The following is an 11,122-nucleotide window of genomic DNA, read 5'->3' as shown; positions in this document are numbered from 1 at the left end:
TGCTTCCCAAAAGTTTTTACCATCTGGTCGCTATTCAGTGGCTTATGTCAAAGGAGTTGGTCCCTGCTCTGTGCGTGGGGACCCCCACAATTGAGCAGTGGGGTTATCATCTCCTATGTCATAGGGCCAAATCTGAGCTGGGTCGGTGTGTAGGGACCCCATACCTCCCCAGGTCACAGAGGTGGGTTTGAGGTCAATCTGTGTGTGGGGATCCCATACCCAACTTGTGGGCTCATCATCATCACTGTATGTGTGGGAGCCTGCCCGTTAACAGAGATCCCAGCCTTACATTAGAAGTGTTCAAAATCCTCATCCCTTGTGACAGCAGTGAGTTAGTGTCACAGTGGAAAGCAGAAAGTAGGCTGGACGCAACGCTTGCAACCCTCAGGCTCTGCATCACTTCAATGCCAGCATTAAATATTAACCGAAAGATTTTTCATGGAGTCAGGTCTGAGCCTGCAGTGAAACGAGAGCTGGAGAGCTTCAAAGCCAACACTTCTCATCTGGCTATGTAGCAGTGCATCTTGTTACCATGACATCATTGCAGGGAAGTGATCAGATTCCTGCCTCCCATCCCCTGCCTGCTGGAGTTGAGTCTCCCTTGGGGCAAGGAGTCCATGATGGCCACTCTCTCTGCGACCTTTCCAGTGTTTTCATGGACTCAGGACTCCCCACCATGCAGTCCAAAAGCAGAATGTTATGTAGCCCTGCTCCCCTCCGCAGTAAAGTAAGTCACAAATGATGCACTGCTTATAATTGGATTTTGGAGGATCATGGCCTTTCCCAGCTGGCAGATAGGAAGGGTCATGCTGGTTGGTGCTGACACATGCCACCCTACAGTTTTCCACCTCCCTCCCCACCTGTGACTCAAGCACTCTACGATGGTAGGATGATGGTAACAGCACATGGACTGGGTGCAAGAAAAGTCACACTAGGACAAACCTCTCTTCTCCTCTCCCCACCCCTTAGCACAGACAAACACACTTGCTGCCAGCCCAATAGGCTTCTCCTTGAAACTCCACTGCTGATGCACTCATGGAACAAGTTTGTAAGGTGTGCACTCCAGCCAGTAGGGAAAATGACTGTGGCTACTCCCATTCCAGAATGGCCCAAGATTGCTGGCTGCAGAGGGAAATGCTTGTCTGGAAAGGCTTAGGAGAACATGGGAACCTCCCAGATGACCCAGTTGCACTTGCTTTAGGAAACTGAGGAGTTTTATCTTCCAGACGTGGGGTCTAATTTCTGGGGACCAGCCAACTTCAGCAGAATGTGGTTGTTTTGTGCAGGTCACAGAGACATGGCTGCAGCCACATGACCAGATAACAGGTGGCTGGTGGGGCCAAGAGATTGTTTGCTGAGGTAACCCCCCTCCCTCTCTCTGATCTCTGCAGGTCAGCCTGACCCTAGCATGGGCACCCATGACCAGGAGGCATGCATGTGTGTGCGCGTGCACAGCTATTAACTATTCATTAGCATGAAAGAATATTAACTACTATCTGTTCAATAGACAAGAACTGGCATGGACTGTAGCACTGCTTGGGCTCTCTTCTGAGAATGCCAACAATCCAATGAGCCACGGAGACTCAAATTCTCTTTAGAGGTTGCCCCTTTAGATCAGGGCCGAGGCAGATTGGCAGAAGGTGGGGAGTGTGAGTAGCCTGCTCTGCTGCTGCTCATGTTGAACCTGCTCCAGAGATAAACAGAAGACTTTGCTCTCCAGCATTATTGATCTGGCAACCTTCCCTCAGCACTGAATCCTTCCACCAGCACAAAACCCAAATTAAAGAGGACAGACCTCCTTCTTCCAACTGGTACAAGTCACCCAGCCAACAGGAGAGTGAGTGAAGACATGTCCCAAGCACGATGCCTGAACCGAGTCACAGTTGGCTGCCTTCCCTTTGTGCCCCCACCTCGATGGGTTCTAAAGAGAAAACCTCAAACACAAAAGCCGCTGTTGTAATAAACTTTTTATTGTTAAAAAAAATCCCCATATTCATATAAATAAGCCGTATATGTAAAATACAAGTAGGTTCATTCTCTCTCTTAACACCTTCCCACAGCTTTAAAAAGATAAAACAGACTAAAGAACAAATGTATATTAATCTCCAATGACTAACAAACTGGCAGCTCACATGGAGCTCCCCCATTACTACCAGCCTCTAAGCAAGATATGGAGTGTGCACAATCCTGGCACCCATGGTGTGCAGAGAGCTAAGGATGCATTCAAATGCTGTATTGAGTTTTCACCCACTCCCCCATGTGCCAGAAACTGCAAACATTTTAGAGCTATGCCACTGCTCAGTGGGTGTGAAAAGGAGGGGTCAGTTTGCATAGCAACCACCCACCGGGTTTGGATTTCTAAGTTGTCACTTTCTTCTCACACCCAGGCAGCTCAGCTGTCATGTTCTTGTCCCAGAGAGTGGGAGAGAGGTGCAGGAAAGCAAACTTAGCCCCTAGCACTGTTTGGGACAGTGGGGGAGGATCCTTCACATGACCTGTTCCAAAAGGTCATCCTAGATGGGGACAGAAAGAAAATGAGAGGGGAGAAATACTGTCAACATTGATCGTTGGAGCGGGGCAGACATTGGTCACCAGAACCTTTCCATGGTGTAGGAGGGACTTCAGAGAAGAGAGAAAATAGTGTGGAAAGATAGGAGAAGATGGCATGGCTGGGTTAGCACCCTTTTCCCTTTCACACACACTCCTAGATCTGATGTATGGCTTCATAAACAGCATCCCACAGGATTACCTACCCACCAGATCCCTTCCTGCCTAATCTTATCATTTAAGCAAAGAGAGACACAAGATCAAAGTGAGATACCCCTTGAACTTGGATTAGATAACTCAGCAGATTTACACACGCACACACACACACAGTGTATCCCAGGGAACTTGGTCATAAGTATGAAAAAAAATCTCCACATTTTCCTATTAAAAATAAAGCCCTGCCTCAAGATTGTACAAAAACCTGTGAAAGGAATGAAGAAATCCCTTGTATGTGGTGAGCCTTGGACATAAGGAGATGTGTCAGGAGCACTTCCAGACACAAACAGCCAGGCTGCCGCCAAAGAACATGTACAGCAGGTTCTTCACCTCATGGGTGATCTCAAAGCCAAAGCCCTCACCAATCACTACATGCCACGAGGAGCCAAACTTCTTGTCCATTGTCTCTTTGATCATCTTAGCGGCACTCTGAGGAATAAAGAGAAAGAGTCCAGGAGTATGCAGAGGGAGCAGCAGGTCAGAGAGATAGGAGGGGTGTATTTGTGCATACAAATTCTCCACGGTTGCCCTCCCTTTAACATGACTCTCAGGAGGAGGGTGAGAGCTAGGATGAGGTTACAGTACAGCAGAGCTCCACTGATGAGCACCCAGACTCCTTTGCTGCAGACTTCTGAAAACCCAGTAGGAGATATTAGAGGTCTGTATCTAGAGCCTGATTCTCCTCTCACTCACACTGGTCTGAATCAGGATTTAAGTCACACAAGAATGAGTTTGACAGGAGAATCAGATCACTATTCTTTATTGTTTTTTGAGGGAATCCCTGTTTCCTTTCAGCGAATCAGCAAGACAACTTTTGGGACTGGGGCACGGGAGCAAATGGAAGGTATGAAAAACTCCCCCACTCTCCCTTCTAGTTCTTACTCATTCCTAGCACTGAACATCCATTGTAACAAGCAGACTGTCCCGTTGCTCAGCCAGAAAGCATCTTGAGAACCAGGGATAAAGAGATGTACTAGGCCAAGTATGTTAATTCAGGAGGGAGCATAACCCCTCTGCCTGTGCAGTGCCCCCAAGTGATACTTGGATCAGAAACCTCCTCCCACTTCACTCAGAATACAGAAAGCTTGCTTACAAGAGGCCATGGAACGCAGACTAAGTTAGAAAAGGCCTGAGGCTTCTCTGATCAATGCTGGGAGCCTAGTCTGGGACTCCAGTCACCTTTCCTCCCCCTTCCCTTTTCTCCTTGTGCTCAATGCAGGAACAAAGCAACAGAAAATTGGGACCAGAGTGTCTGACCTCCTTTCTGCCTCCCCTCTACTCTTGCTCCAGAAGATTCCCCAAGTATGGAGACAGAGTGACTGCAACCAGCATGTCCAGACAAAATAACCTTCTTAGCACTGACTGTTACCTCATTGTTGGTGGCATATTTCTCACAGGCGGTGACACACAGCTCCATGGCCTCCACTCGCATCTCCTCTGGCATGTCTGTGTGCTGGGAAAAACAAGCAAACAAGAGGGAGCTCAGCAACCCAAAGAGCTGGGCACAAGACAGAAGAGCAAATAAGCCGGTGTCACCTGCTCCTTCCATCATGGCACGGCTGTGCCCTACATTCTTGGATACAAGCAGAAAAAAAATAATCACACATGCTAGCTCCTCTGATCTGTACCGCAGAGGATGCAAGAGCATCACCCATAGGAGAGCTCAAATGCCAAGGGCTTGAGATCAGAAATAGCTCTGCCTTTGGAGAAATGTAAATGCTCAAGATGGAAGAGGCTTATTAAGTCACCTCTTGTTCCTCCCTCCCTCCCAGTCAATGCAGAATTGTTCCCTGCTTATATTCCAGCGATTCAGTGATTTAAGTTACAAGTGATGAAGTTTCCGCTTTTTCCATTAGGAGAGTATTCCACAGCCTAACAGACTGAGGTTTTCCCTTTGCTCAGTTTCATCTTTCACTCCTAGCTGTACCTCTGGGATCCCCCTAAACCATTCCCCTTTCCCTTCCTGGTGTGCTTCATTGCCACATAGCCAAGTTAAGACTATTTAGGGCCGAATTCAGGAGTGTTGTGAGCAGTGGGGAGAGCTGGAGAAGAAAATGGGTGTAAGTGACACAGCAACAAGACTTGTCCCAATTTGGCATTCCTTGTGTTTCCAAGACAAGTGTGACACATGCAGTGAGTCAAGGTCTGCTCTCAATTGCATCAGTGTAGTCAATGGGAGACCAGAGTGAGGGCAGAATAAAGGGGTGAGAAGAGGGAGGTACAAGAAAAAAAATTAACTAATGAGGGAGTTAAGATAAAGGGAAGGTGTGTTAGTTGCTCTCCTCATTTCTTTTTCCTCTCCTGTACAGCCTCAACATGTCAGCTGCACTCATTTCTGCACAACTACTCAATGCCAAATAGGTAAAAGTTATGCTCCATTACTACGTTCTGAACAATTTATACCACTATTTACAACACTGCTGATTATAGCCCTGACACGCCCATGGAACTGCAGCTGCTTATTCCAAGCTGAATTTAAGATTTATTTAACTTTTCCTCATAGATCATAATATTTTGTGCTAATATTGTGGTAAGAGTAGGTAGGCAGCCCTTAGATATTATTGCAATAAGCCCTACAGGGAAATCTAAGTTACGCATCATTCCCCTCTGTTCTATTATCTCATTGACTAGAGAAGTCTCTTATCCAAACTCCTCTAAAAAAAAAACAAAAAAAACAAAAAAACGAAAACCCCCCACAAGCTGCACAGAGTATCCTGAATGTAGTGGGAGTGCTGTAAAGGCAACATGCTCAGCGCTGAAGGAGTGGGGTCAGAAAGGGATTGCCTGAGCTCACTGTGGTTGACTGAGTGGCAACATTAATAAATTTTGGAGCAGGCTGCCTCTAAGTTGCCTCACAGTAGAGTGGAACATGGGGAAATGGTAGGAGGGTGCAGCCCTCAGATAGAATTGGTATGATATGATCATATTCTTGTAGCTACTCAGAAGTTGAGGACAAACTGGTTTGGAGGGTAGGTACGAATGAAATACATTTATCTCCCATCCTTGTACCTTGACATGCTCATGATCATACATGCCCACCCTTGTTCTTACCCTGATCAGCGGGAAGCTGTGAAGTCTTTTATAATCTGCCTCCTCCTTTTTCCCCTCCCCGGTGTCTGCCATGGTCCTTCCACTGTGACCTTGAAAGGGGGCAGAGGTGCCTACTTAGGACCAGCCAGATGCTGCAGTGCAGGTGGGCCAGAGGGATGGAACTCTTGAGAATCAGGCAGAACAGTTTCAGCAGAAGCAGGAGGTTCTCTGCCCAAAGAACACTGCTAAAAAGAGGGGGGAGGGGAGATAAGAAAGTTGAATTTAAAAAAGGTCCAGTTTGATCACTATGAGAAGCAAGATGTGAATCCTGCCATCTCCTCCATTGCTTACTGCTTCTCCACAGTATATAATCAACCTGGAGAGCTGTGTTACAATTTATTACAGAGATAAAATGCTTACAAAAAGTTGTCACTTTCTATAGTCAAGATTTCAAATGTGCTGCACGTCTCAGGGGCACAACTCCATAAAGAGACATAGGGCTCTGACTTGATGGCAGCTTGGTTACTAGTGAGGGGTCAGGACAGTGAAATTACAGCACTGCTTTCCAATAGCCAAACAGAGAGCATGGCATCAACCATCCTCTGCCTTAGGCTGTTGTCCTGTTCTTTTCAGGACACAATACTGTTTACAATGGGGCCAAAGTTTGCATGCAACAGGAACAGATTTTGTGTGCGTTTCAGGATGAAAATAGCTAATGGGCTGTTTTGGTTTGTTTTTCAACTGCTTTTTTCAACTCCAGGGTTTGCCAATCACAGGAGTGCCACATCAAACTCTGCAGCACCACTTCTCTGGGCCTATGCCTGCCAGTCGCTCAGAAGGTGACGCAGTCCTACAGCACTCTCTGATGGGCAAATTCAGAACATTTCACCTTGGTCTCTTCTTTGGTTCTCCTATCTGGCATAAGACACTCCCCTACTGCTTCAGAGAAAGCAGGAGCATCATAAATGTATTTTGAAAAGAGGTCCTGACAAGCTAATGTTCCATCACTAGGCAATAAAACACCCAACACCTCTCTGAGGCCATAGTAAGTCCAGTCTGCAGACATACTAACTAAAGTAACTAGGGCTAGGGGTTCTCCCAGAAGGGATTGTGGGAGTTTTACACATCCCTCTGAAGTAGTCAGTCAGCAGTAATCCCAGATGGTGGAAGACAGGATAGCAAACTAGGTGGTTGGAATGAGGCAATTCCTTTAAGTTGTTGCAGTGTTTCAGGTTTATCTCCCAAACGTCTCACCCACAACCCCAGGCCTCATGACACATACAATCCATCTCAGACTCCTTCATATACAGCAGACAGTTTAAACACACAACCAGGCTGGGAAGAAATGCTGTTGAGAGACATTTCATCCATAAAAGTCTTTTAATTTTAAATAGAGCTGGTTTATAACAACCCCACAGAAACTTCCTTGGAGACCCGTTCCTGTTTGGCGGCATCAGACCCACTTCTGAGCATTGTGCCTCCTTCACAGGCCCCCTGCTCCAGGCATCAGACCCACCTGACATGGGGACGGAGGGGGGATATGGCCTGGAGGGAGGAAAAATAATCTCACACACACACACAGAATGTTTTGGGCCTTGGTGCCTTATGCTGGGATCCTCACTGGGTGATGGGCGCGGGGCTGGGTTTCAGAGCACAGTGGAGACTCCACTGGGGTGGCTGCGGCCCTCAAGCCATATGAGGACAGGAGCCCCCCCCCCCCCCCCATCATGGAGGGGCCCTGCAGATCGCACAGGCCGGGGGAGGGAGGGGCTCTAACCAGAACCTAGAAGGGACTGGGGGGAGGGGACGGCGCTATCCCGGGCGGGGGCTGGACCCTGGCTGCGGCGGGAGCCCCGGCTGGGTGGGGTCCCTGGCTGGGGGGCGGGGGCCTGTCCGCTGGCAGGAGAGGGGGCGGGCCCGGGAGGGAGAAGGCGGGGGAAGGACTCGGTCTCACCTGCGCCTCCTCGGCTCTGAACCCAAAATATCAGCTTCGCTTGGTTGTTAAGGAGAGAAACGTGCTTGTCTTAGCAACCAGCGCCGGAAGTCCCGCCTCCCCTTTCTCATTGGTTGGTTTGCAAAGTTCGAAACATCTTACTGGTTCCAAAGTTGGTCGATGTCGTGAAAGGGTCCTTCCGCCTCCTCCGGGCTGGAGTGGTAGGTGTCTTTTACCTGCCTGATCACATGTGAGCCCAATTATTGGGAGGGAGACCTTGTGTCAGTGGTTCAGGTTCTTGAGGGGTTGTGCTCAGAGGTTACAGCAGGTACTAGCCCCTCGGCATGACGGGATATAGATCTTATGGCACCCTGACAACACAGTGACACCTACATAGCATAACGCTGCCTGTGACAGCATGGCACTAAGGCTGCATGCCATGCTACTGGTGTGCACAGCACCACCCACACTGCGATACCAGGGTGCTGTGACACTGCTGCACCATGCACTTCCACGCTATGGCACCAGGGTGCTGTAACACTGCCGCACCATGCACTTCCACGCTATGGCACCAGGGTGCTGCGAGACCACCACACCATGCACTTCTATGCCACAGCACCATGCACTTCCATGCCCTGGCACCAGGGTGCTGCGAGACTGTCACACCATGCACTTCCGTGCCACGGCACCATGCACTTCCACGCCATGGCACCAGGGTGCTGCGAGACTGCCGCACCATGCACTTCCATGCCACGGCACCATGCACTTCCACGCCATGGCACCAGGGTGCTGCGAGACTGCCGCACCATGCACTTCCATGCCACGGCACCATGCACTTCCACGCCATGGCACCAAGGTGCTGCGAGACCGCCACACCATGCACTTCCATGCCACGGCACCAGGGTGCTGCGAGACTGCCACACCATGCACTTCCACAGCACGGCACCAGGGTGTTGCGAGACCGCCGCTCCATGCACTTCCACACCACGGCACCAGGGTGCAGTGAAATTGCTGCACCATACACTTCCATGCCGTGGCACCACCCATGCCATGACAGTATGGCACCAGAGGCCGCTCAACAAAATCTACAGCCCTAGGCAACACTTCCATGTGCCACCACCCCATACCACTCAAATTGGCCCAGCTGCTGATCTGTCATGACAAGGGGGTGGCCAGGTCAAATGTGATGTGCTAGGCAGTTGCGAGTGGCATTGCAACCTGGAGTGCAGCGTTGCAGTATCACTCAAATTGTCCCAGCTGCCCCTCTGTCATGATGGAGGGGCCAGCTGGATCAAATCTGCCAGCCTTGGCAGCTGCCCAGGGATCTGCTACCCTAGGCAGATGCCTAGCTGGTAATATAGCTAGAGCAGCCTCTGCATGGCACTTTGAGACCTGCACACCATCACATTGCCATGCCATGGCATAATCCATGCTGTGACACTATGGCACTATGACACCTCTATGCCACAATGCTATCCATTCCCTAGTGCCACTGAGACTGGCAATTCATAAAACAGCCATACTGCCACAACACTATGAGGCCATCACGCCAGGGCACCACTATGCCACAGCACTACCCACTTCACAATGCCTTCATGCTGTCACAATATGCAGACCTGCCATGCTGTGATGTCATGACACTTCTATGCCACCCTGACACCTTGTCTTCTCATGCTGACATTACCTCGAGGTTCCCTGTTCATTAATCCTTTGCAACAAGATCATTGCATTAGCAGCAGTGCTGCAATGCCACCTCCTTCCCCCTTGGAGGTGGGGAAAGTAATATTTTCAAGAGACAATTCTTCAAATAGACCAGGGCAGTTCTGGGGCCACTTGAGGGCTTTATGAACTATTTACAGCATTGCCACAGGCCATCAAGGTTTACAAATGGGTCCTTAGCCCAAAAAGGTTGCAAACCAGTACTTTAGGGCTTGTCTACACTTGAAAGTTAATTAAGATGAAGGCAAGATGTGAATTTAAAGACCAATAGCTGTTCCTGAATAACTCTCTTAGGCCTGGTCTACACTTCTAGTTTATACCAAATTTAGCAGCGTTAAACCGATTTAACCCTGCACCCATCCACACAACGAAGCCATTTATATCGATATAAAGGGCTCTTAATACCGGTATCTGTATTCCTCCCCGACGAGGGGAGTAGCGCTGAAATCTGTACTGCCATGTCGGATTACGGTTAGTGTGGCCGCAATTCGACGTTATTGACCTCCGGGCACTATCCCACAGTGCACCATTGTGACCGCTCTGGACAGCACGGATGCACTGGCCAGGTAGACAGGAAAAGCTCTGCGAACTTTTGAATTTCATTTCCTGTTTGCCCAGCGTGAGAGCTGATGAGCACAGGTGACCATGCAGAGCTCATCAGCACAGGTAAGCATGCAGTCTGAGAATCGAAAAAGAGCTCCAGCATGGACCGTGTGGGAGGTACTGGATCTGATTGCTGTATGGGCAGAGGATTCCGTGCTAAAAGAACTCCGTTCCAAAAGACGAAATGAAAAAACATTTGAAAAAATCTCCAAGGCCATGATGCAGAGAGGCCACACCAGGGACTCAGTACAGTGCAGTGTGAAAGTTAAAGAGCTCAGACAAGTCTACCAGAAAACCAAAGAAGCAAATGGAAGGTCTGGGGCAGGGCCACAAACATGCTGCTTCTACGCTGAGCTGCATGCAATTCTCGGGGGGTCTGCCACCACTACCCCACGCCTGACCGTGGATTCCGAGGTGGGGGTAATCTCAGCTATGTCTGAGGATTCTGCGGAAGGGGAAGATGAGGAAGAGGAAGAGGAGGACGAACTTGCAGAGAACACACAGCACACCGTTCTCCCCAACAGCCAGGATCTTTTTCTCAGCCTGATGGAATTACCCTCCCAGTCCTCCCAAGCTAGTATCCCAGACAATGAAGCCATGGAAGGGACCTCTGGTGAGTGTACCTTTGTAAATATAAAACATGGTTTAAAATCAAGCGTTTTTTAATGATTAATTTGCCCTGAGGACTTGGGATGCATTTTCAGCCAGTACAGTTACTGGAAAATTCTGTTAACATGTCTGGGGATGGAGCGGAAATCCTCCAAGGACATCTCCATGAAGCTCTCCTGGAGGTACTCCAAAAGCCTTTGCAGAAGGTTTCTGGGCAGCGCAGCCTTATTCCGTCCTCCATGGTAGGACACTTGACCACGCCATGCATGTAGCAAGTAATCTGGTATCATTGCATGACAAAGCCAAGCAGCATGTGGTCCCGGTGTTTGCTGGCATTCAAGCAACATCTGTTCTTTATCTTGCTGTGTTATCCTCAGGAAAGTGATATCGTTCATGGTAACCTGGTTGAAATACGGGAATTTAATTAAGGGGACAGAGGTGGCCATTCCTACAGGGCTGTTTGCC

The 11,122-nt window shown here is 49.1% G+C and overlaps 1 protein-coding gene and 1 long non-coding RNA gene across 3 annotated transcripts; one reads left to right on the top strand and one right to left on the bottom strand.

Moving 5' to 3' along the window:
- Positions 1-1,977: 1,977 nt before the first annotated feature.
- DNAL4 (dynein axonemal light chain 4) lies at positions 1,978-7,860 on the bottom strand. 2 transcript variants are annotated; one of them, XM_050917753.1, is made up of 4 exons: positions 7,748-7,860; positions 5,815-6,035; positions 4,133-4,216; positions 1,978-3,192 (listed from the first exon to the last, which is right to left on the bottom strand). In XM_050917753.1, the coding sequence occupies exons 2-4, from the start codon at positions 5,884-5,886 to the stop codon at positions 3,028-3,030; spliced, it is 321 nt and encodes a 106-aa protein (XP_050773710.1). In that variant the 5' UTR covers positions 5,887-6,035; positions 7,748-7,860; the 3' UTR covers positions 1,978-3,027. The 2 variants fall into 2 exon arrangements, with proteins under 2 accessions (XP_050773710.1, XP_050773717.1); XM_050917760.1 differs by having other exon boundaries at positions 5,815-6,038; positions 7,748-7,836.
- Positions 3,199-4,121, top strand: LOC127031083 (uncharacterized). Its single transcript, XR_007768494.1, has 2 exons — positions 3,199-3,607; positions 3,983-4,121. It is a non-coding gene; the product is annotated as an uncharacterized LOC127031083 (long non-coding RNA).
- Positions 7,861-11,122: the final 3,262 nt, after the last annotated feature.

Source organism: Gopherus flavomarginatus, chromosome 1, assembly GCF_025201925.1.
Source record: "Gopherus flavomarginatus isolate rGopFla2 chromosome 1, rGopFla2.mat.asm, whole genome shotgun sequence".
Lineage (NCBI taxonomy): Eukaryota > Metazoa > Chordata > Testudines > Testudinidae > Gopherus > Gopherus flavomarginatus.
Note: the sequence above shows the minus strand (reverse complement) of the source record. Positions and strands in the feature narration are given on the sequence as shown.